This window comes from Miniopterus schreibersii (genome assembly GCF_964146895.1).
Source record: "Miniopterus schreibersii genome assembly, chromosome: 2".
Taxonomy (NCBI): domain Eukaryota; kingdom Metazoa; phylum Chordata; class Mammalia; order Chiroptera; family Miniopteridae; genus Miniopterus; species Miniopterus schreibersii.
The window spans coordinates 136,949,932-136,975,367 of NC_138102.1; the positions used below are offsets into that span (position 1 = coordinate 136,949,932).

General features: G+C 47.0%; 2 protein-coding genes across 5 annotated transcripts in view; both read right to left on the bottom strand.

The window, feature by feature from the left end:
• Window positions 1-872: 872 nt before the first annotated feature.
• PIP4K2C (phosphatidylinositol-5-phosphate 4-kinase type 2 gamma) lies at window positions 873-13,018 on the bottom strand. Of its 2 annotated transcripts, XM_081128243.1 has the most exons (10): window positions 12,749-13,018; window positions 10,122-10,219; window positions 9,112-9,208; window positions 8,343-8,486; window positions 5,278-5,424; window positions 5,055-5,093; window positions 4,367-4,480; window positions 3,714-3,981; window positions 3,444-3,547; window positions 873-3,249 (listed from the first exon to the last, which is right to left on the bottom strand). In XM_081128243.1, exons 1-10 carry the CDS (start codon window positions 12,920-12,922, stop codon window positions 3,169-3,171), a joined length of 1,266 nt encoding a protein of 421 aa, XP_080984369.1. In that variant the 5' UTR covers window positions 12,923-13,018; the 3' UTR covers window positions 873-3,168. The 2 variants fall into 2 exon arrangements, with proteins under 2 accessions (XP_080984369.1, XP_080984368.1); XM_081128242.1 differs by lacking the exon at window positions 8,343-8,486 and having other exon boundaries at window positions 12,749-13,014.
• Window positions 13,019-15,420: 2,402 nt separating this feature from the next.
• KIF5A (kinesin family member 5A) overlaps window positions 15,421-25,436 on the bottom strand; it is a 29,321-nt gene continuing 19,305 nt past the window's right edge. The window contains exons 20-30 of one of the 3 annotated variants that reach the window (XM_081128044.1): window positions 24,983-25,084; window positions 24,164-24,224; window positions 23,854-23,925; window positions 23,590-23,694; window positions 23,032-23,052; window positions 20,800-21,016; window positions 20,426-20,579; window positions 20,046-20,128; window positions 19,622-19,649; window positions 19,034-19,148; window positions 15,625-17,955 (exon numbers count right to left, since the gene is read on the bottom strand). In XM_081128044.1, coding sequence (XP_080984170.1) covers window positions 19,070-19,148; window positions 19,622-19,649; window positions 20,046-20,128; window positions 20,426-20,579; window positions 20,800-21,016; window positions 23,032-23,052; window positions 23,590-23,694; window positions 23,854-23,925; window positions 24,164-24,224; window positions 24,983-25,084 — 922 coding nt within the window. In that variant the 3' untranslated portion in view covers window positions 15,625-17,955; window positions 19,034-19,069. Of the gene's footprint in view, window positions 17,956-19,033; window positions 19,149-19,621; window positions 19,650-20,045; window positions 20,129-20,425; window positions 20,580-20,799; window positions 21,017-23,031; window positions 23,053-23,589; window positions 23,695-23,853; window positions 23,926-24,163; window positions 24,225-24,982; window positions 25,085-25,436 lie in introns of all 3 variants that reach the window. The other 2 variants (XM_081128045.1, XM_081128046.1) reach the window with 2 other exon arrangements.

Consider the following 25,436-nt stretch of genomic DNA (forward strand, 5'->3'; position numbering starts at 1 on the left):
CCAGGTTTTTCCACCAGCCAAAGACCTCCTCAGCCAAGAGGTACCCGATCTCCCAGACTGGCTACAACCTCTGTGCATCCACCCCCTTTCTTCACTCCCCTTCTGGACTAGAGGGTTGGTCACTTTCTTCTTTACTTTCCCAGGACCCTGCTGTACTATTTCTGCCCTCCAGGCAGAGGACATCCTTCCCAGAAAGCCTAGGGGAAAACTGAATTCCTTCTTTTAGCTAGTGGGCTGAGAGCCACACCTTGACAGGGATGGGGGTGTGTGTGACCAAACCCAGAACCCTGGGGGATGAGGGTCACATCATCTCAGTTCTCCCTAGCCCCCCATAGCTTAACTTTCACAAAATTGGAGAATAAGTTTCCATTTCCATGCACAATCCTCACGACTTTTTAAAAAGTTTTATTTTTAGAGAGGGGAAGAGAAACATTGATCTGTTGTTCCACTTATTTATGCTTTCATTGATTGATTCTTGTATGTGCCCTGACTGGGATCAAACCTGCAAACTTCGTATACTGGGATGATGCTCTAACCAACTGAGCTACTGGCCTGGGCCACAATCCTCACCACCTTTTTTTTTTTTTTAAAAAAACCTGATTTCAGAGAGAGGAAGGGAGAGGGAGATAGAAACATCAATGAGTCATTGATCCACTGCCTCCTGCACACACCCCCAACTGGGGACCAAGCCCGAAACCCAGGCATATGCCCTGACCAAGAATTGAACCATGACCTCCTGGTTCATAGCTCAACACTCAATCACTGAACCACCCCAGGTGGCCTCACACCTTTTAAGTTCACAGCTATGTATGTAGAAACCCACATCCCTAGTTAGGGGCCCAACACCTTAAAAATCAGAATTTTTTTTTTTTAATATATCTTTATTGATTTCAGAGAGAGGAAAGGAGAGGGAGAGAGAGAGATAGAAACATCAATGATGACAGAGTCATTGATTGAGCCCACAACCCAGACATGTGCCCTGACCGGGAATCGAACTCTGATCGCCTGGATCCTAGGTTAAAGCTCAACCACTGAGCCACGCCTGGCTGGGCCAGAATTCTTTATCTAGTCCCTGCATCCCTAAGTACAGGCTTCTTCAGGAAAGGAAAAAAAAAAAAGCCATTTCTGTGAAAGGATTTGGATTCAATAATTTAATTTCTATATAGTGACAGCAATGGGAGTAAATACACAAGATCTTTTGTATTAGTTAATAAAACAAGAAAGATGAAAATCAGAAGCAACAAATGAAGACCATACTGCTCATGATACATTAGCCACATGGTCAGAAAACCCATTTCTAAAGAACAACAATTGCTGGTGTCATGGAGTCTTATTGCATTCAACAGGGGAAAGGTAGAAGGTTGGAATGAAAAAGATCCATCAGGCTCTGGACAGGAAGGTATCAGAAGGACTCCAATCCTTAATTGGAACTCCTCTTGTTACTTTCTTTGGAGCCAAAGATGGAGGGAAAAAAGGAATTTTTAAAAACTTATTTATATTTTATTTGAGAGAGATGGAGAAAGAAACATCGATGGGTTGCCTCCCATACTCATCCCAACCAGGGATTGAACCTGCAACCTGGGTAAGTGCCCTGACTGGGAATCGAACCCATGACCTTTTGGTGTACAGGACAACGCTCCAACCAATTGAGCCACATTGGCCAGGGCAGGAATTCTTCTTTATGACCTCATGACTTCTTGTGAGACAGATGAGTCTAGCCAGGTACAGAACAAAGAATCTTTGCATTCCCAAAGGCGAGCTGCTGGTATCCATCTTTATATATTCCTTTTAAATGTAGAAGCCTCAAGGAGTATGGAGGGTAGCAAGAAGAATGGTTGCCTTTGCCCCAAAGGCATTGGAGGGTGGAGAGGACACTATCTGGTCTCATCAGGGTCCTCTACGCTTTGAGAATATCATGCATCAACTCAGCTATCTCTGGATGGGGCTGGGTGATTGAGTTATGGCTCTGACTCCTCTCTGGGGGTGGGGAGTGAAGATGACAAAGGCCATCTGTCCCCTGGGAGACACAGTAGCAATAAGACGGGACAGAAGAGAACAGAATATCAAATCCAACTGGGAAAAGGGTTTGAGGAGTGGGGGAAGGAAGTATGCTAGGCACACACCTCCAGTGAGTAGAAGAGGTTCCTATGCTTGAGATCTCCATTCTCTTGAAATGACCAGGGCTGACCCAGGTAGAGATATTCCCTTCTCCTGGGAATAAAACCTCAGGGATGGCTAGACATGAAGAAAGGAAATTAAACATGGGGAATGAGCCTTAGACCCCTGGACTATTATCTCAGCCTACAGAACTGGCCACACCCCCACTGAAGGGTTCCAGTGCCAGAAGGGGTGTGAGGTTCTGGTGAGGAGCAGCAACAAACACCTTCACCCTGGCTTGAACACTTTGGTCATCCATCTCTGGGCTCCTGTGCCCAAAAGTACAGAGGTGAGAGTGACAGTGGGGTGAGGGAAGAGACTGGAGACAGTAGTCAATCCTTGACAGAGACTTTCTCCAGTTCCCTGCATAATCATAAGAGTCCTCTTAGTTCCTACCTCCATGAGGTGCCAGCCTGCTGACCACTCTCCACCCCACCTTTGTGTGTAAGATTGGCTATATCCCATCATGTATGTATGCCTGCACCCACATATGTAGTATCTTGAAAGTCTTCCATCCCAGGGCATACCCAGAAGGAGGTAGGCCACAGTGAGTTCTATAAAGTTATCAGCAAAATTCGGACACTCTTTGTTCATCCCACAGAGCAAAGTGCACCCAGAGTAGTTTCTTGAGCTAGGTCCATCTATCCAGTCAGGTCCTGAAGATGGCAAACAACCCCCTTCCCCCAGTTCCTTCTATGTTATAGAAACAACAGAACATTTTACAAAAATCAAGGCACTTGGGAGAGAATCAGCAGTAACACTCTAATGAAGCAAGCAGACATGTTGGAAGGGAGAGGGAAGAAAACTGGACAAAGGGGAGAAAAGATGATGTACTTCTGAAGGCCAAGAAGAGCCTACTCAATACGATGGAGTTAATTGGCTGGAAGGAGCCTATAGCCTGAATTTAGCAAAGAGGAAGAGAAGAAGTAGTGACCAGAATATCCACAATTCCCCCAATCCTCTCAGAACTCCACCACCTTGAACATAAAGTAGCAGCCACCACGAAGTCTCTTAGGCAAAGATGTTGGTAATAAAATCCAGGAATCGCTTAGCATACTGCTCAGGGTGGACAGTAGAGATCTCTGCCCCAGCCTGTGAGAAGAGGTATGGAACAAGGTGTCAGGCCATCCCGCCACTCTTCCCCCTTCCCCACCTTCCATTCCACTCCTCACCGTTTCCATACCCAACACTTCACCCTTTTGCCACTCCACTGCTCTGGCGTAAGAGGCTCTCTCTTCCCAAAGAATAGTCAAGACAAGAAAGGAAAGGCATTGGGGAACCCTCACCCCATGCTTGACAGTTTTGGCTGCATGAGCTGCTTTCTTCTTGGCATCATACTGCGTCAAGATGTCAATGAGGCCCATGAAATACACCTCCTTCTGGGGGGCCCCTGGAGAGAGTAACCAGCAATGAAGAGCAAGTATAGTCCCAATTCCCTCTACACAGGAACCAGTCAAATCTGTTTTGAAAAGGTAACCAGCCTCTCCACCCAGCACCCTGGTCTCTGTTCCACAAGGACAACCCTCCCTACCCTTAAAATTTCCAGGATCTCTTACCCTCAGCACTCCGGATGGCGTAGACATCAATGAAGGCTTCAAACTCTCCAGGGCCCAGGGGCCGATGAGAATGGATGTAGCCACCAATACCCTCAGGGGAGGTGCCATAGGAGCCCACCAGAGCAGGAGGTCCAGTCAGGCCACAGTCCCCATCCCCCTCTGACTCCTCCTCCCGCACAGGCCCCTCCTCCTCTGGTTCAGAGCCTCGAACTATGTCATGTATGCCCAGCAGAAGGCTGTAGTCCATGATCTTCAGCTGCACTAGGAACTGAGACCCCAATGACAAATCAGACACCCCTGATCTTCCTCCCCACTCCTAGGTACCATCCTTATTCCTCCCACCACCCCTGAATTTCTGGGGCCCTCCTGGGGAAAGGAAGTGTAAAAATGGAGGGTTGGTAGTACCATTGCCCTTTAGTACCTAAATGTCCTGGTGTCTCAGATCATGCTTTTAGCTCATTCCAGCCACCCCCTCCCTCCATGGGTCACCTCTTGGGGGTTTTCATGCCTCATACCCAACTCTCTAACATGCAGAGAACCCAAAGAATAAAGGGAAGGGGAGGAGTTCCCTCATATTCTGAATGGAGAGACAACTACCCCGAAGGGAGCAAAAAAGAAAAAAAAGCCATTTCCCAGAGCACCCCAACCATCACCTCCACATCTCTCTTTAGCTTCTCTAGAAAGATTTTCTTCTCCTCTTCACCAATATAAACTTTCTGGTTCTTGTTGAGAAAGTCCATATCCTTAAGGGTTGGCAATTCCTTAACCTGAGAATAGGTAAAGGGACATCTTGGGAATATATCCCTTCTCCAAAGGTCTCAGAGAACCCTGCTCTATCTAGGGCTCTGTCTCTAACTCAGTGGTCTCTAGGGGAGAGAGATCTTGCAGCCCTTCTCTCATTTGACTCCACATTGGGATGCTGACCCAGAGTCTGTTCTCATCTCCAGTGTTTTCCCCAGACTGTCACTGCAGCTGTACCCCAAATCACATCCCACTTCTTCTCCTTATGGTTTTCATTAAGGAGTGACTTTTCTTTCTTCTCATTAAGCAAAAATAGCTGCTTGAACAGGAGAGCCCAGAATGGAAGGAGGAGGTTAAGCATTTTCCTCTTCAAGCCTGACATCCTCACCCATCCCCAAACCTTCCACTTGGAGTAACCCATGACAAAGCAGCTGTTCTCACTGCCCCTTCCACACAATCCCTGGATTGGAACAAGTTTACATTTCTCTTCTTGTCAGGGGCTTAAGATAAGACTAAATAGCTGGTAATCCCTGCCTCTTTATCCTAAGAAGATCCCTTTCATCTGCCCTCCCACATCCCTCACCCTAAAATTATTATCACCTTTTCCTTATCGCTGGCTTCCCGGGACACTAGGGAGCCCTGCGGAGAGAACCAAACACCAAGTCAGCAGAAGTGGCTAAAAGAACCATCAAGACCCAGCTCCTAAGATGAGTACTCAAACCCTTTCCTTTAAAATAAATCACCCAGTGCCCTCCCAGGCCCTTCTCCACTCTCAGGCCATCAGGAGCCTCCCCTCCCTCTGCCCTAGCTATCCTCTCTGTACCTTGAGGTCATACTTCCTGTGCACAGGAAGACGGTGGCTAAACATGTTGCGCATCACAAGCATGTAGCTGTCTTCATTGTCCACGCTAACTCGGTACATCCCCAGGAACTGGGGCAGCAGCGTGTTGCCATGGCACTTCACAATGTACTGGAGTGGAAGGGAGGACGGAATGGGGAGAGGCTGAGCAGCAGGTACACAAACACCCTAGGGTTGGGCATTCAAACACTATCATTCCAGAGTGAGCAGAGAACTTAAAGTAGAAAGGTTGCAAAGAAGGTCACAGGTGGTGGGAGCTCTCTAAAGACGTCCCTGGTTATCTCTGAGGTTTCTGATTCCTCATCTCCTCTGATTAATCATTTGCATAATATCTCAATTTTAAAGTACCTTCTCTCATTTCATATTTATCATTCTTTCAGATGGGGAATGTAGGTGTTATTATCCTTATTTTAGACCCTCCTTATATGCAAATGGCCACAGGATTAGAAATTACATCTGTTTATCAACTAGTTGATTTTATTCAGATCAATGTTTCTTGGTGGGCTAGATTCCCCTAGTAAAAATGTTTGCATGATGGCCTATAATTTGGATTCTTAAAAAATTATTCACCCTGGCTAGTGTGGCTCAGTCGGTTGGAGCATTGTCCTGTGCATCAAAGAGTTATGGGCTCAATTCCCCGTCAGGGCACATACCCGGGTTGCAGGTTCAATCCTCAGTCGGGGCACTTATGGGAGGCAACTGATACATGTTTTTCTCTCACATCGATGTTTCTCTCTCTTTCTCTCCCTCTCCCTTCCTCTCTTTCTCTAAAATAAAAAAAATTATTCCTCTTTCAATGCTACTCTCTCTCTCTCTCTCAGTACTGCTACCTACTCTTCACAGCAAACCTCTCAGAAAAGTAGTCAGCAATCAATCCACTTCCTAGCTCTCACACTTCAAACCAGTGAAATCAGATATACATCCTCATTTTTCCTCTGAAATCTCTCTACTCCTCCCTCCCCCAAATCCCTCAGTTGTCAAATCCTATGAGTACCTAGTCATTGTCTTGTATCAACTGAATGGCACTTTATACTACTGATCAGCTTCTCCTTAAAACTCTCTTCACTCTCAGCTCCCATTAGACTACTCTTCTGATCCCCCTCCTCTCTGTCCTCAAATCCTGTATGGAATGAAGTGGGGCATAAATAATTAAAAGTGTCCATTGACGCTTATTCTTCTTTAAAGGATTTTTTCTCTAGTTGCTCCTTAAGGTTATGTCCTCAACCTTCTTTTCATTTCACTCCACACTTCCCCTCAATAATCTTATCTATACTCACAGCTTTAATTACCACCTCTTCACCTATAACTCTAAAATCTAGACTTCTACTCTAATCCTCTTTCCTGAACTCCATTTCCCAACCACTTAGTGGACACTGTTATCTGGATGAACTGCAGAAACCTCAAACTCAACGTGTCTAAATCAGAACTGTCTTCCTCCAAAAACCTGTTTCTTTTTTCTGCTTCCCAACTATTGGTGAATGGGCTTCCTGTCATCTCTAACTGGGAATTTAGAGGTGTTTTTGTCTTAATTCCCACAACTCTACCCTAAGTCTTCCTTTCCATCTCCATTGCCATTGTTCCTCCAGGCCCTTGTCATTTCTCACCTAGACAATTATAGCCTAACTGATATCTCCACCTCCAATAGTTCTCCCTCTAATCCATTCTCTAAAATGCTGTCACATGGATATTTCTAAATAACATATATATCATTCCCCTGCAAACCACCTTAATGATAAAGTCCAAATTCTGTGTTGCTCATAAAACCTTCACAATATGGGTTCTGCAGAACTATTTTTCCACAATACCATATCCCAGCCACATTGAATTTCTTGCAGTTCCCTAACACTAAGCTCTCTTATGCTTCTGTGGTTTTATAAGTGCTATTTTCCTTTGCTCAGAATGCTCTCTTCCACATTGCCCAATGGTTAGTCCCTACCAGTCTTTGAAGAACCTACTATGATACTCCCTCTAAAAAAGTCTCTTTGAGCCTCCCAAGTATATTTCCTTCCTCTAGCCAGTTGGGATGCTCTTCCTCTGTACCCCCAGAGCATCCTGTACCTACCTCTACTATTGTACACATCTTGCTGTGTGCCAATGCTAGCTTATTGGACTCTGTGATTAGATTAAGAGACCCTCAAGGGCCATGACCATTTCATTCACCTCTTTCTCCACAGCCTAACAGAGGGCCTAGTAATGAAAGACATTCAATATTTGTTGAATAAACCAAAGATTCCTTTTAGAGTCTTCATTTATTCCTTGTTCATTGATTTCAGTGAGATTTTTTTCTTCAGTAGAAAGACATTCAGGCAATGTTGTTGTTTTTTCTTTCTTTTATTATTATTTCTTTTTTTAATTAAAAAATTTTAATTCTCACCCACGGATATGTTTTGATTTTTAGAGAAAGGGGAAAAGAGAGAGAGAAACATTGATGGTCCACCTCCCGTACTCGCCCTAACTGGGGATTGAAGCCACAACCCTTCGGTGCACAGGACGACATTCCATCAGACTGAGCTATTGGGCCAGGGCCAGGCAATGTTTTTACCACCAAAATATTCCACAAACTCCACGTGCCAGGTTAAGCTCCCTAATCCACTTTAGGGCTGGATATGATGATCATGGCTTCTATCTTCCAGTTTATCCCAATTGTGCACTTATCCTAGTTTTCTCCCCAGAACGCATTTATTTCTCATAGTATATTTGGTGCTAACACTTCACCCAATTCTAAGTCTATAGTTTATATTTTGTTATTCACGTACCCTTTAGGTACCAATCCATAGTGGTTTTAGATAGTAAGTACCAAATGAGAAGGAACATGGGCCTAAATTCTTCTATTTAAACAAACACAAATAGCTATACAGAGGATCTTTTTTTGAAATTTCTAGTTTTTACAAATCATGGTGTCAAGTACTTCTTGGAGAGCAAAATAGGCTGTAGGGAGGAAAAGGGATAGGAAGTCTTCCTGTGTGCTCTGGCAGTTGGGCTGTGAATAGAGAGAGGAGGGAAAAAATAAGGCTGGAGAGAGGCCTGACCTGGTGGTAGTTGGAGAGGTTGCTATGCATGTCAGCAATGTCCTCACTGGATACTTCTTTGATGACTAGAGTCCGATCATAGGATATAAGGAAGCGACCATCACTGCCTTCACTTTCACTGGGGGGACTTCGGGTAAGGGATACCTGTTAGGGACACTGAAAAGTCAGAGGCTCTTTTCTTGCCCCTTTATATGGAGATGCAAGTCATAGGATAATAGTCAACTTAATGTGTCTGAAAATAGATAAAACTGTGGCAATAACAGGTTTAGCAGGGTTTCTTAATCTGGTGTCTATATATGGACTGAAAGTGGTACAAAAAGAATTTTTTTAACTTTTTTTTTTAATCCTCACCCGAGGACATGCTTTTTTAAAAAAATTTTATTTTGGAGAGAGGGGAAGGGAAAGGGAGAAACAGAGAGAGAAACATCAATAGGTTGCCCACCGCATGCACTCTGACTGGATATCAAACCCACAACCTGGGTATGTGCCCTGACCGGGAATCTAACCCGAGATCTTCTGCTGTACAGGACAATACTCCAATCAACTGAGCCACACCAGCAAGCCAAAATTTTTAATGTATCTACATTCCCCCCCCCCCCCCCCAAGGACAAGGCTTATAGCCTTCACCAGATTTTTGAAGATGCCTGTGACAACAAAAAGGTAAAGAATCATATTTGCTAAGGCTCTCATTTCCCCAAACATGGCTGTCACAAGGATTCCCCAGTTGTTAGGGAGAAAGGACTACCCTCAGCCCATAATAAACTCTCACCAAGTAATCCTGGTCATCAATGCCAAATCGATCACGGAGATTCCTGAAGACCTGGGGACAATATTCCTTGAACTTGAAATGACTGGGCAGATTTTCCCTGAAATAGGGATTGGATTAAAAAAACCAAAGTTAACAATATTACCTTACATTTACATAGGGCTTGACAGTTTATAAAGCACCTTCCCACATATTACCTTATTTGATTCTCATAAAACCCTTGTGAGGTCCTTTAAAGGTATATTATTCCCATTTTATAGAAGGGGAGGCTGTGGTTCAGGGTAGCTGAGCAACCTGCTTTAGTCACATGACTAGTAAATGGCTTGCATAGAACCAGGTTCTACTGTCCATCCAAACAGCAGCATTTCCCAAATCTCAAGTAAATCAGAGACATCCTAAGTCAGCAATAGGTGCCACTTTTTAGAATGGCATCTTCTGATACTAGGAAGGTTTAGATAGATCTTTTTCAGGGAGTCCCTAGAAGAAACTAATGGTAATGGCATCTAAATGTATTTAATCTATTAAATTTAATATAATTGCTAGGCAAGAGAAGAGATAAACTAGTACATAGATATAACAGTGTAGGGAACACTGAAAATTATTACTATTTTAAAATATGTTTTTATTGATTTTTTAAGAGAGAGAGGAAGGAAGAGGGATAGAGAGATAGAAACATTGATAAGAGAGGAACATCATTGATTGGCCACCTCCTGCACACCCCCTATCAAGGATCAAGCCCGAAACCAGGGCATATGCAGGAACGGGGAATCGAACCATGACCTCTGGGTTCCTGGGTTGACACGCAGTCACTGAGGCATACCGGCTGGGCTGAAAACTATTTTAATGGTTTCTTTGCACAATACTGAATTTGTGCACTGGGAAGGAGGTTAGACAATACAATTTGTAAGTTGTCTTCTAAATCTAAAACCTTCAACTCACTGAATCTTAACTCTCAAAATTATTTACTCTTTTCTACAAAGGATGATGTGAGAAGGGCGGGAATTCCCACATACCTGTGGAAAAGGTGATTGTTGACCTTGATCTTGGAGCTGGCCTTAAAGTCATCTGGCAGGAGCATCACAGGGGGAGGCACCTGGCTGAGCTCATTGATCTGATTGATAAACCAAAACAAGAATAGGGAAGCAGTGAGTAGGGGTGTAGAGAACTACTCATACACTGTGTCTGGGCAAGAATCAGAAAAGGGCAACTGGGCAAGAGTCAGAAAAGGGCAACTCAAACCTCATTCTTTTAAAAACACTATGTATGCATTTGCTTGACAGAGGTGTGAGGCTGTGTCTGACCTCTTCTGCTGCCCAACAAGGACTGCAGTAAGCAACCCTCACACAGAGCCCCTCACACTCCCGCCCCCAAGGAACTTCATGCTCACAACAGTCATTTTATATCAGGCAAACCCTGTAAGCAACTCAGGACTATTTTTAAAGCTGTGAGTAATTCTAGAGAAAAAAAAATACCCTCAGCAGACTCAAAAAACTCAAGACAAACAGTTCCATGCTCCATTAAAAACAAAATAAAAGGCATTTTAAAAGTACACAGAGAGTTAATGGGACTCTGAGAGGTCAACAGCAATAAGGATGAATCCTGGCAGGAGGCATCTCCTTACAAAGGGGACCAGTTCTTCCAGACCACTCTCTGACCCAGTTCTCTGCTGTAGATCCCACCTGCCTAGGTGTAAAGTAAAAGAAGAGCAGCTGATTTCAGAGGGAAAGTCAAACCAACCCACAACCCAAAGGATACAAATATCACATGCTCTCCTCAGCCTCCAGAATCAGCAGTCTGCTAATTCAGGATGGAAAGGGAGTTCTTGAGATGTGCTTTCTCCCCAGTGTTGCCACAGTATCTGTCACCCACTTTTAATTGTGCACTCATCATATGACTAACTGCTAGTTTATGTAAGTTCCCCCTCTAGATTGTGAACTCTTCCAGTACAAGGACCAGTGCTAGTTGCCTGCATCTCTCAACTGCCTAGCTAGCAAAATGTTCGGCACACGGTGGTCTTTAAGTGTTTATTAATTGAATAAATGGGTGCCTTGCCTATTCTTACTTGAGCATTAGACAGAGGTTATGAAGTGCAGTCCAACCTAAATCCCATACACTGCAGTGAAGCCCAGATCCTCTCATTCTCAGTAGAAAAGGAGGCCAGAACACACTCCTCCAGAAAAAAACAACAACAAAAAACCCCGCCACTTGAGATTCCCAGCCTAAAATTCAGCTATAGTTCTTTATATCCCCTCTTTCACCACCTGCTGTAAAACAGGCTGAATCACCACTAAGACATATGTTCAAGGAATTTCTCCATTCCACACACTTGAAGTAAATGTGTGTTGGCTGGAGGGTAGTGTGCTGAAGCTAAAGTACACAGACCTAGGGACGCTGAGGCAGGTCTTATGTGTAATTCCCTCAATTCTTACCAAAGGAAAACCTTCATCGTTAAGCTTCCCAAAGAAATGGATGAGTCACCGGGAAGGTACATATGAGAGGCAGCCCTAACTACATCCGATCTGTCCATACCAAGTGCCTTAGACTGGGTACTCCTTGATAAGACATTACCACCCAGGGATCTGGGGGCAGTCGACAGAGCCACAAATGCAAAAGGGAGCTGACAGAGCCCAAACAATACTTTAAACCACAAATTAGGAAGGTGGCAAAAACTGTATTCTTCCTCAACCCCTTCCACCTCCACAACCCTGCGGTGACTATAACAGTTCAAGGAAGTTGATTTCTAAAACACTGCCTGTTAAATTCAAGATCACTGCATCCCTCGCACTCCAGATCTAAGGGCCAATGGCTGTGATCCCTTCAGCCGAGGTATCCTCGGGAAGGGAGACGCAGCGTCCTCTCTGGCCTCCTCCTGATTCCCAGGCGCGCCCTCCACAGCAGTTTCCAGCTTCTGAAGCTCACCACCACAGCGACCCCAGGACCACAGCTTCTCAGCCCCTTCTTTAGTCAGAGAGGGCCCCACCTACACCAAACGCCGTCACCCCAGCCAACAACGGGGATGCAGCGAAGACCAGAGGCTGAGCGAGTTCAACCGCTAGGCTCAGGGAGGGGTAGCTTGCGTGAAACGCCGTGCCTCAGAAGGGGAAGGAAGGGGCAGCAGGATTAGAGGGTCCGGGAAGCCTGGAGCTTCCCTCAGAGCCCAGGTTCCAAAGCCAAGGACGGCAGCTGGGAAGCAAGGTGGAAAGGAAAGCGAGCGGCCCCCGGAGCCAGCCACCCTCGGGGCTCCCGGTCGCTCTCACCCTCGGCGGGACCTCAGCACCGCCAGCCCGCAGGCGCCACGCCCCCTGCTGTCCGGGCCGCAGCCGGGTCGCGGCCGGTCTCCGCAGCCTGGGGCTGGGGCTGGGCTGGGCTGGCAGGGAGGCGGGAGCCGGGTTTCTCGTGGGGAAGGCGGAACTAGCGTGGAGGAGTAAAGGGCGGAGAGCCAGACAAAGTCTACGGGTAAGAAAAAAAGTCTAGAGGGAGAAGACACAGCCGGAGGCTGGCGAGCAGGGAGCAGGACAGCCCGGGGAAAGGTGGCAGCTAGAGGGGCGCCGGAGCCGGGAGCCGGAGACAGGGACGCCCCGAGGCGCGGGAGTTTGAGGGGTTCGGACAGAGCTACCGGGGGACTAGGGCTGGGTCTCACCGAGTGGGCTACGCCCCACAGGAACACGCCCATCAGTGGGTCAGCCGCCCGGAACACCTTCACCTTCTGCTGCACGAAATGCTTCTTCTTGGTTTTTGAGGCGAAGCCGAAACCCTGGCCTGGGGCCGCTGTACTCGCCGGTACGGTGGCCGGCGGGGCCGAGGAGGACGCCATGGTCTCCCGCGTACCCGACCCAGTGGAAGCCCGAGCCCGCAGCGATCCGGGCTCCCAACCCCGGAAGCGGCGCTCACCTGCGCTGCCGTCACGTGACCGGAGGCGGGCCCTCAAGCGGCCGAGCCGGCTGGGTGGGCGGGGCGATGCTGGCCCCGCCCCTGGCGCCTGCTCCGCCCAACACCCGTGCGGTGGGTGGGCTCACCTGGCTGGGGCGGCGCGCGGAAGCCCAGTCCCCCGAGGGCTGCGCGCCGTCCGCCCGGCCCTGGCAGGTCGCCGAAGCCACCGGGAGGCGGCTTGGGCTGGCCTGAGGCTTCGGTCCGGAGCTGCTTTGCCGCAAAGTCTCCGCCCACCGATTTTGCACATTTTCTAGGAGTTACCTCCCGCCTGAGGTTAACCCGAAAGCATTTCTTAAAGTAACAGAACCCTTAAATGGTGCTAATGTACTGAATGTGCCTGTTTTTAGGACCACTCCGCATCATTCTGGAGGGTGCCTGGAGTACTGCAAAAGTCTAGACACTAGATGATGCTCTAAAACAGTTGCTGTTAGTGATGGAAAGACGGCGTCTAAAGGTTTAGTTTGATATCAATTTGGAAAATTCTGTTATGTGGGGGGTTTGAGGGAAAGGGAGCCATTGAGAATGAATCCCGGGCTTCCCGCTAAGGTGAAGAGAGATGGTGGCGACAAGAAAAGGTGCAGTTTGGGCCAAAAGATGAGTTCAGTTTGGAACATGGTAGGGGTACCTGAGGTCAACTGGCCCACAACAATAAATATTTATTATTTTATTGGAATTACTAAACTATTAATTACTGTTGTGGAATCTGTGGGTGTGGGTGACATCTCTCAGAGGAAAGAACTCAGGGCTGAGCCCTGGTGCAGACCAGTATTTAAGAGGCTGGTGGGGGAAGGCTGAGTAGGGGCGGCCAGAGGAGTAAAGGAGCCAGGAGAGCAGGGGCACAGAAGCCAAGAGAGCGGAGTTTCAAGAAGGAAGGAGTGGCCCCGGCCAGTGTGGCTCATTGGTTAGATCGCTGCACAGGCACCCAAGGGTCTCGGGTTTGATTCCTGGTGAGGGCTTGTACCTGGTTTGCAGGTTCCATCCCTGCAAGGTCGGGGTGCTTGCAGGAGGCAACCGATGGATGTGTTTCTCTCACATTGATATTTCTCTCTCCCCTCCCTCCCACTTTCTCTAAAAATCAATGGAAAAATATTCTTGGGGGAGGATTTAAAAAAAAAAAAAAAAAAAAAGGAAGGCGTGAAGAGCATGTCAAATGCCAGACAGGTGAAGCAAGACAAGGACAGAGAAGTAAGTGCCAATTGTTCTTGGTAACTAGTGACCTTTGGAGCAGTTTCACCAGTACAACAGCAGGATCAAGGTGGGTTGAAGAATGAGTGGGAGGTAAGGAAGTGGGGATAGGAATCCTGGGATTTTTCTGGGAAATTTGGTTGTAAGAAAACAAGATGGGGAGTCTCTGAAAGAAACACACAGTAAAGAAAGGGACTTTTAAGGGAGATCTAACTAGAAGGGAAGCCCTGGCCGGTATGGCTCAGTTGGTTGGGCATTGCCCCGTGCACCAAAAGGTTCTGGGTCAGGGCACTGCCCAGGTTTTGGGCTTGATCCCTGGTAGAGGGTGTGCAGGAGGCAGCTGATCGATGTTCTGCTCTCACATCGATGTTTCTCTTTCTCCCTCTTCCTTCTTCTCTCTCTAAAAATCAATAAAAATATTTGGGAGGGGGGAACAGGAGAAGGGGAGAAGTCATTGTGACAGAAGTTAACAAAAAAGATGCAAACTGCTCAAGTCTGCATAACTTTTAGTTATGTTATATGTTGGGCTCTGAGTGTCCCAAGAACGAAAGATCTAGAAGGGACTTGCTTTAACCCAGAGAAGGGAGATATAGCACTTGTCAGAAGGGAGAAAGGAAAGGATCTGTGCAGATATATGTAAGTATGCAGGTGTGTGTTGCTGGGGTGGGATGAAGAATTTCATGTTCAATAGCCTTAATTTTCCCTTTAAAGCAAACAAAGTTGTTGCCTAAAGGAGGGAGGTGAGAAGGGGTCTTGAGTCGTGAGGGTTTAGACCGGTTGCCCTGGGGGTGGAAGAGGAAACTGTGTGAAGACACACAGAAGGCAGGCTAAGCAGCACAGAAGATCCAGCTAGGTTTGCAAGCTCTTTGTTCTTCGTGCCCCAGTGCTTTGGTTGTGCAATTTTCTCCATTCATCTCAGCAGCTTTGAGGTATGAGTAGAGAAGACAGGTAGGGGTTTGCTCAAAAGCGGGGGTTAGGAGGGTGATTGTGGTAGATGATCATGGGACAAGAGAACAGCTGTTTGCTAAGGCGGGATAGAGACGCACTGAAAAAGGACAACTGATGCTGGGACTGAGGTGATGGTCTGCGGGGAAAATGAAGAGAGCAGGATACCATTTTCTGTTAAAAATTACCAACAACCTAGAAAGATGTCCACCAATTGTGGTAATGGTTGAATAAGTTATAGGACAAATATATGAAATTATATACATATATTTTAATGATGTAAAGCTATGTATATTGACATGAAAAGATTCCCCCAGAGTATATTATCAAGGTGTGTGTGTGTGGGGGGGGCACTCTGTGTGTAAATATATAGAAAAACATCTGGAAGTATATATACCACACTGTCAAATGCCATAATATGCAAGGAAAGGAGAGACTAGGGAGGGAAAGGATTTACACCACCATAGAGTCATCATTGAATTTATTTTATTTTAAAGGTATCTATGTACATCAAATAAATACACACTGGGGTTTGTGCATTTTGTTTGTCTTCCACGCTGGCATGCAACATTTTGGCAGATGTGAGTGGGCAGGCCAGATGCCCCTTGTGGTGACCCTGGCTCTCTGAAAGGGATGCAGTGAGTGTTGGGGGGGCGGGGAGGAAGATGTAGAGTGAACCTTCTGGTGAAGGCTTTGTGTGTGTGTTGTTTCTGATTAATGTAAGTGAATTATATTTCTCTTACATCTTGCTAAAGAGAAGGCTGCTTCCTCTGTCACCTCTCTCCTCATCTGCCCTACACCTTCACATTTTCTTATGTGTTTTAAAAGAATCATTTGGTGACAAGATTACATAAAACCCACTGGATTCTTAAATGCTCTTGGGGCAAATATTAGCACAATTCTACAGGTGCACAGGTATCTTCTTCCTCCCCGATTGGGTCTTGGAGATAGAATGGCTCATCCACCCACCCTTGCCCTCTTTGCTGTGAGTTTGGGACTGGGAAGTCAGATGGAACTCCTTTCCTCAGAGCAGTGGTTTTCAAACTACTCTACAGAACTCTCAAGGTCTCTTATGACTGACTGTTCAAGGACTCTTCAACAAATGAAGCATTTACCACCAAACAAAGAAAATGCAAACTGCCCAGGTCTGTATCACTTTTAGTTATTTCTTATATTAGGGTTCTATATAAGATTTGTTTTGAAAAATGTTTGAATATCACAGCTTTAGATTTATTCCACATCGCTCTGGCATTCCCCCCCCCCCCATTTCTCCTTAATTGCTAAAAGGGGCCCAACAAGTAAAGGGAGAAGGGACTTCTTTCCTTGAAGGAGTCCTGGGCCAATACAGCCTGTATTTACTGACTCACACTCACACTGAGCTTTCTTTCCTGACTTAGAAGCTAGGGGATGGTTGCCCTGCTGCTGGGGGATCCTGTCCTTCCATCCTAGATAAGACTGGATATCTGGGCACCAGACTTTCTTTCTTGATTTGGACTGGCTTGTGTCCTCCATTCTCCATCCCTGCAGTTACCTGGAAAACCACCTTAGCACCATGTGGAAGGAAAGGACATCTGAAACCAAAACAGTAGTCCTACCAATTCCATGGTGGGTGAGGGGCTCGGGGGAAGAGACCCCCAGTTCAAGCCCTGGGGTTCCTCCACCTCTGGAAAATCTGCCCTGCCCCTTTCTTTAAAGTGCACTTACAAGATGGGAACATTATAGAAGGAACTCTTTGTCAAACAAAAGTTTTTAAAATGTATATTGGGAAAAAGGCAGGCTCCACCTTGAAAGGAAGGCATCTCAAGATAGACGTTTTGCCAATGAACTGGAAGCCCCCAAACCAAAAGGTGGAGATGGGAAGAAATGCAGCCCAATAAGGGACACAGAAAGGAACCCAGCTCATCACCGTGGCAAAAAAATACTTGGGAATTTCCAAGCCTGTTCACCCTCAAACCCAAAGAAGCAATCATTTTACTCTGCTTGCCTATAAGTATCACCATGGACAGGTGACCAACCACTCAACAGACTGTCAGAAGGGTCTGCCTCCTCAATTTTTCAAAATATTTCAAAGCAACTCTAGGTTCTGATCAGGAGCTCTGGGGTGGAGAATATCAAAAGGAGTTTTGAGGAGATTGGGAAGTGGTCCCTTGAGCAATCTTTGTTCTCGGTCATCCAGGGAGAACAGGAAGAGGGAGGCAAAAGGCAGACTTCGAAGGGCAGAGGTGCATACCTGGGATCCCTCGGTTTGGGTGAAGGGTGTATGAAGAAAATTCTACATAGAATTTAGTAGTCCTTCCATTTCACCCTCCCCTGTGCTGTATGTGAAAGAGGAGGTAGGAAGAGTCTATTTCTGTATCTTTTTATGATGTTAAGACATTCTTCCACTTAAGGCTTTGTGTGTGTGTGCATGCGTGTGTGTGTGTGTATGAAGGGTCACAGCCCTCTAGCTCCCGTTTTTCCTTTTATCATCTCCGTGACTAACACCACGCAGTGTGAGAGACGCATATATGAAAGAAGAGACATTCACCCTCCTCCCTATTGCCCCAAATGAGGAGGGTGTACTATGCTTAGAAATTGCTAAATACATCATTAGATACTTAGAGAGTGAGACAGAAGATAGAGACATAGTAGCAGCTTTTGATATATAGATACAGTGTACAAAGAGATACAGAGTAAGAGAAGACATCAAACAGTACAATCGAACGACAAGGGTTGGGGAGGGAGTTAGCATCAGAGATCACAGGTTTGCAGCATGCTGAGAGAAGAGGCCTCAGTCCCTCTTAGAAACTGGGGAGAAAGAGAAAGAGGGTGTGAGCAACCACCTGAGGCCCAGCCACTGAATAGGAGCAGGGTGACATTTATACAGACTTTGGTTTACGGTGCTGTTCCTTTAATACCAACAACTGGACACCACACTCCCAACCCCTCCTCCTTCACCCCAGATCTTCCTAACTTCTCCTTCCCCATTCCTACTTCTTTGCTCTCATGCCTTTCTGCCTGTGTGCGCCTGGCCTACTGTTTTGGAAAACCCCTGGAGAGGGCTCAGCTTAGATGCAGCCCAGTAAGAGATTAGCTGTGTTCTCTCATTCCTAATTCTCCAAGGACCCAAAGTGGACCATAAAACAGGATCACAATACCCAGTTCTGGGCCCAAAAGCAACCATGGCAAGGAGTCTGGTGACACAAGAACCAGGAAGGTGCCATGCTACTACAGGAGAGGACCTGGGGACTGAGGTGGAGACGGTGGGGGTGGCTTGGAGGTGGGGACACAGTGGTTTTCCACCTCCACTGAGCAAGATGAGAGAGGAGTGCTAACACTGCAGCTGGATAAACAAAAAGTTAAGATTCCTGGGGCATTTCCTAAAACTCATTGGCAACACACAGATATGAGTATAGGACACAGGTGTAGGAAAAAAATCAAACATCTCCTGTACTGGAGAGGTCTTTGAAAATACCTATCCATCCAAAAATATTTTAGGGTGGAGGCAGAAGGCGGGTTGAGATTATCTCCCAAAGTCTCCTAATATCTACTGTGGTCTATGACCAGTGAGTGGCTCAGGATCCACCCCCCTTTCTCACTTATTTTGACATGTGGCAGTGACCCCTAGTGGCAGAAAGGCAGTACTGTGGCTACTAATACGGCCAAAAGGAAAGTATAAGGTGGGGAAGGGAGGTCAGTGTTCAGAGGACTTGGGGCAGCACAAATGGAACCCCTAGAAGGGAAAGGAATTGAGGGATAACTATGTAGTAAAAGTTTTGAAATGATTAAAAAAACACACACACACACAGAAAAAGGAAGAGACAAGAGGCTGAGGGCAAGAAAGTAGGCAACCTGAGGCTGGTCAGAGGAAGCGGCCTGAAGCTACCTGAAAGTGCAGGTATGCAGCAGTCTGCGTGGGAGATTAGCTGGCTGCCGTTTCTTGGTGGAGAGGGAAAAGCTTGGCCTGGTCCTCAGCCTCATAGCCACATGGCAGGTCACTCCTGGAAGAAGAGTCCCAGCACAATCACAGCATTGTCAGCTCCGTAAAAATGAAAGCATTCCTGTCACTTTGCTCTCATAACATTTCTTTGAGATAGTGAAGGGCAGGGACTATTCCGGTTTTACAGGAATACAGGGAAAAACAAGGGCAGAGAGATGGAGCTGACTTGCCCAAGATCACAAAGTTCCCAGAGAAACCAGGGCATCAGGTCCATGGCATTTCCCCCCAGCCCCCATCACTGGGATGGGGAGAAGTCACAGATGGGATTGGAGGAGGGGACAGTGTTCTGCACCGAGGCAGGGGAGTGACTGGGTCTCCTGGATAACACAGTGATGGCAAGACTGATTCTCATTTCCTCTTCTTTCCCCAGAAGGCTCCAGGGAACCTCTAACTAGGGCATGAGGGAAATTTAATCATTTAATCATTTCTTCTAGTTCCACCTAGAGAACCCAAGAGCAGTGGGGACTGGTGTACCTGTTGTCGTTGATATCTGTGGCATTTCCTGAAGAGATCATCATTGAGAATGTAAGATTAGAGGAAGAAAAAGGAGATAGCATTAGAAACAGTCTCCCCGGACCCTCTCTCATCCTAATTTCTTAGAAAGAAAGGTAACACTCTTTGGAGCACAGCTGCCATCTGGGTCTGTGGCACTCTATCTACAGCTACTCCATGCTGCCTGAGAAAAAGCCTCCCTGGCCCCTCATGAAGGAGAGGAGAAGGGGAAAGAAAGGTAAGGGTGGGGACAGGTGTTGTAATAGGAGGAATCTACTTATAAGAATCCAAGCCCCTGAAGGGATGGGCAGTGTTCAAGCTGTAGGTACAGGGTCACTCACTTTTCTTATACTTTTCAGCTTGCCCTGGGGATCCTAAAGGCTGGTGACCCATCTTTCTCACTCACCATTGTCCACGTTGGCCTTCTGGTAGGAAGCCAGGGGGCCGCCAGAAGACATGGTCCCACTGCTGGTACAGGAGTTTGCAAAGCTGGATGGAGCAGAGCAGAGAGATGCAGCCTCTGGCACCCCCCCTCCACTATGCCAAGGACACATCCACACCCTCAGGGATGGAGCCGTACACCCCTCTCTTCCCCAGAGAATAGAAAACAAACACGGCTGCAGGCTTGGAAGGCAGGTGCCCACCCTCTAAGGATCAATGAGAAAGAATTAATGAAGCTACTTAGGAAAAGAATTAAACCTCACCCAATGATTGACCCAACCTTATGCCTTATAGGGTGCAGAGAGCCTTGGGTTGGGGCTCCAGCCCACACCCTTGGCCACTCACTACATATCTGAGGTGGAGCTAGGTGCAGCCTGCAGGTACAAATTCTGGTAGTTCTGGAAGAGGCTGTTGGTATAACTGATGCACTCAGGGCTCCGGGTGCCATAGGGGTTGGTGGGCGAGGATGCTGGGTAGTGGCCAGGTCGGACGGGTTTGGCTGTAATAAAGAAAGGAAAGTGATGCTAAGGAGGCTTGATTCCCTGCAGTTGCCCTGGTCCCTGAGGTCAGGTAGTTGGAGTTGAACTGAATGGCTTGTAAGATAATTCGCTTTTATACTTTTGGGAGGTGATGATGGGGGTCAGGGAGGGTAAAAAGCAATAATCTAGTTGCTTGACACTTAACCCCACCTTGCCTACTGCCACCCACTCCCCACTCACCGATCTGGGCGGAATGGCCCCTCTTGCCGGAGCTCTTGTACCGCACAGCCTCCTTAATGCGGTCGACCTCCTGCTGGTACCTGCGCTTGTCCTTCATGGCGCCCTCCTTGGCCTCCTTCAGTGCACCCTCCAGGGCCTTAACTCTCTCAGCCGTAGCCCTAAGTCGTTTTTCCAATTTAGGAAGCTCACAACGCAAATCTGCATTGTCACGTACCAGCTGCAGGGTGAGCCCAAGGGAAGAGGCGGGAGCAAAGGCGAGTGACCCAGGACAGAGCCGGCAGTGGAGGGTGGGGTGCAGGTGGGGAGAGAGAATAAAGAAAAATCAAGTCAGAGAAGACAGAGACCACGTTGTTTCCTCAAAAACCCCATTCCCTTTATTTAACTTGCTGTTTTAGCCAGTTCTTTCCTTCTCCCTGAGCAAACGATGGTCAGGCATTATAAAAAGTCACATTGTTTTCTGGGCAGCAAAACGTGCCAACTCCACTGTAGCCCAGAAGCCCTGTGCTAGCACCCTGTCCCAGTCTCCTCCTGGCCTAGACACCCCCCCCCCAATATCTTACAGCTTGTGCCAAACCAACAGCCCCAGGGCAACCATGGGGATGAGGCACCCCCTCACCCAGAGATGGCTTTGTGGGCATGCACAGGGAGGGGAAGCAAGAGCACAGCAGCAGTTTGGAGGGTGGATATGGCATTGAGTGCAGGTGAGGTACAGTGCAGAGCAGGAGCAGAAGCTGGAATCCAGGAGCCCCCACTTCCTCCCACACACATACACACGATGCCCCATAGGAAGGAAAGAAAATGTTTGAGGTTCACAAACATTTGTGTTCGTTACCTGCACAGTCAAGAATTTCCTGAGCTGTCCCTCCCCCACTTAAATTAAGCTAGTGTGGTAGCAACCACCTTGCAGCCAGAAAAGACATGCTGATCTTTTTACAGGGTCTCACACATGACTGGGGGCACTAGAGATGGCCAAAGAAGCCGGCCTTGGAAGGTAGCAGGGAAGTCAGTGTAGCTGGGAACACTGGGAGAAAGGACAGAGCTAGAAACACTCTGCCCCTTTAATTTTAGACAATTTACAGATTATAAACAGTGTGTTGCTGGGACAATAGCTTGGTTTGATCAGTAATGGTGCTGTAGCCCTGGCTATTTAAGATCTGGTTAACAGAGAAGTTTCTACATCTCTCTCATTTTCCTTTCTAGCCTCATGTCTGCTAAGGTAGGAAATTTTGAGGAGTCCTCTATCCTATGAGTGAGTAGCTTTTGGTCCTTGGGATTTGGAGCAGAGGCAGAGCTTCAATGGGGGGGGGGGGGGGATGAAACAGCCTATGGTCTCCTGACATATGCCACAACATAGATGAACCTGGGGGACATTATGCTGAGTGAAATAAACCACTCATCAAAGGACAGATACTGTATGATCTCACTTCTACAGTAGTAGAAATCGTAGAGACAGAAAGGAGAGTGGTAGGTGCCAGGGGCTGGGGGGAGGAGGGGAGGAGGAGTTATTGTTTAAGGGACATAGAGTTTCAGTTCTACAAGATGAAGAGAGTTGTGGAGATGGATGGTGATGATGGCTGCACAACATTACCAATGAATTTAATACCAGTGAATTGTACACTGAAAAATGATCAGGGTAGTAAATTTTATGTTGCATATTTTATCACAGTAAAAAACTAGGGGGAAAGGCAATATAATATGCATTTAGATAGAGAAGGAAAATGAACATTCTTTTTAATTTCTTTAAAAAGAATGGCAGAACTGATAACAAACGTTTCTTCCCTATCTTTCAACTTTCCTATAATGTTGTTATATTGTTTTATAATAGGCAAAGGGAGAGAGATGGTAGTAAAGCCCTCTGCAAGCCCAAATAAAACAAACCCTGCAGACTATCATTGGGCCACAGTTCTGTGATGTTTATCTTTTTTTTTTTTTTTAAAAGAAGATATACTGAGTATCTACTATATATGCTGGGCAGTGTACTGGGAGGGAAAGAAGTTTAAGGTCCAGTTTAGTGAGAATATGAGTTTAAATGGAATTTTAAAGTAGATTTAAAGTGGATTTAAAGTGGAAGGGAATAAAGTACAAGTTAGGGTTTATTTTATGAATCAGTTAAAAGAACCAGTTGACAGACTGTTGCCCTGTCTTCAAGGCTCAGCTATTTGGCTCTGTCAGCACCAAACATTTCCTGTCCGGACTCCTTTGGACTGCCCCGTCTACCTCCCCACCCCATACCTTTGAAACCCAGTCATCCACCTAGGGAACCGCAGCAGCAAGGAGGGGGACAGAGAGGCAGTAACTTAATACACAGGAGTTTTGCCTGGCCCCGACCAGGGGCTGGTTGGGCCATCTCAAGGACATCATGGAATTTCCCTTCATGCCTGCCCCAGGCCTAGGCAGATGGAGTTCTCTCCATGAAAGAAAACCCAACTTCCCTAGCTGCTTCTTGTTTCAATGCTTTCTATCCCTGGCTGAAGTGTGATCAGTATCCCTTGTGTATAGTTACTGCCCCATGCCTTGGAAGCCTCTATCAATTTCAGCATTTCCCTCCAACAACATAGGCCTGGGGATTCCACTTTGAGCAGAGGCAAGTTGGGAGCTTAGAGAAGGGAAAACAGGCATGGGATGAACAACAAGGTAAAAGTGGGACCAAATCTGCTATAAAGAAGGAATTAGTGGGAAAAGTAAGGAAAACATGCAGATAGATTTTCCTAAATCCAAGGGGCCTCCGAGGATTTGGTATCCCAGGCACCTGGCCTCAAGCGTTCTCCTCATTCCTTCCCCCATTCTTACCTGTTTGTGAACCTTTGTAAGCTGTTCCAGGTTGTTCTCAAGAAAGGAAATCTTCTGCTTTTGGGAGTGAATCCCCCCACTGTCCTCGGGCTCCATTTCTGCACTCTGATTAAAGACAGAGGGAAATATGTAGCTGTCCTGAAGCCAAACAGGTCCCACCCAAACCAGGCCAAGCCAGTCACAGGAGACCAAAGGGCTGGAGGAACCTGGGAACAGGAGGAGAGGATGGGGGCTGGGAAGAGCCCAAGTGGGGAGAGAACTCACTTTCTTGACTCGAGTCGTGACGTCTTGAACGAACAGCTTGCGAAGGTTGTGGAGGGTCTGGAGTTCCCGGGCCTGGAAAGAATGATGAAAGACTGGGGTAGTCAAATACCTGGTCAACCTTTTTACTCTGAAGTTATTGGCACCTTCAGCAGCCTATCCACTTAAGTGAGTCACACATCCTTTAGGAAAAGACGTGTCCTGATTACGCCGCAGGCAGGCTTTGCAGAAGGAGGAGTGGGGTTCTGGAGAAATTGTGGGGAAGAGATGAAGCCCCCACCCTGTTAACTCAGCACAGAAGGAAACTACTCACAACTGTCTCCTCCAGCCCCTTGAGGTCCTGCTTGGACTGCTCATGTCGTTCGTACAGAAATCTGGAGGAAGAGGAACACAGAAGACTCAGGACTCTTCTCTTGCCTCCGTTCCTTTCATACTTTATATTACTTACCATACAAGTTACTCATGTTCACTGTACATAAGTCAGAAAAGGGGGGGAAGAAGATAAGGAGCCTGGCGGGCGTGGCTCAGCAGTTGAGCATCGACCTAGGATCCAAGAGATCGCGGTTCGATTCCCGGTCAGGGCACATGCCCGGGTTGCGGGCTCGATCCCCAGTCGGGGGCATGCAGGAGGCAGCTGATCAATGACTTTCATCATTGATGTTTCTATCTCTCCCTCTCCCTTCCTCTCTCTGAAATTAGTAAAGATATATATTTTTTAAATTAAAAGAAAAAAGATAAGGAAAACGAGTTTCATAAAAAGCCCATGATTCCACTACTTACAGATCAAACCACCGTTAACATTCTGGTGTCCATCTTTCCAGACCCTTTTTCCTATGCATGTGCATCCCATATACATTTTATGGGATCATTAATTCATACTGTTTTGTAGCCTGCTTTTCACACTTAACAGAACATCACAAACATCTTCCCACGTCAGCTAATATTCAACAGAGGTCATTTCTGAAAGTCTCCTTTTTCTCCCCCTTCCCCACTCCATCGAGTTGTTCTTGTGAGGCATTTGCTTCCCACGGTCACTGCATTCCCATCTGCACTGCATCCTGCCTCTGCGAGTGGCTGAGTCGCAGCCTGAGCCTCGGTGGCTGCGGGCCTGCCGGCGGCCCCGGACACTCACGTCAGCTCCTGGAGTTTGGTGCTCTTCTCCTGCTCCTCGTTCTTCAGCCTCTCATAGTCTGCCTGAAGTTTCTCCAGCTCTAACTGGAGCTTCTGATTCAGGCTGTGGCGGGCAAGAGGTATGGAGAGAACAAAAGGATGTGACTGACGGAGAAAGGAAAGACCAGCTCCTCAAGCATTTTCCCTCTGATACGAGTGAGTCCAGTTAGAATTGATGCATCTACCTTCGTGGATCATGGAAACCACTTACTTCCATGACAGTAAAGAACCCTGAGCTCTCTAGTCAAAGAGCCTCAAGGACTGGGACTAGGCCTTACTCCTTGACCCTCCTGAGTTGGGCTGCAAAGTTGTGTCATTGTTGGGGGAATGACATGTGGAAGTTAAAGAATAGGATTCAGGGGAGCACTTGAGTGGACATAGCCGGGCGAGAGGAATAGGTGGGGACCAGAGTCGCC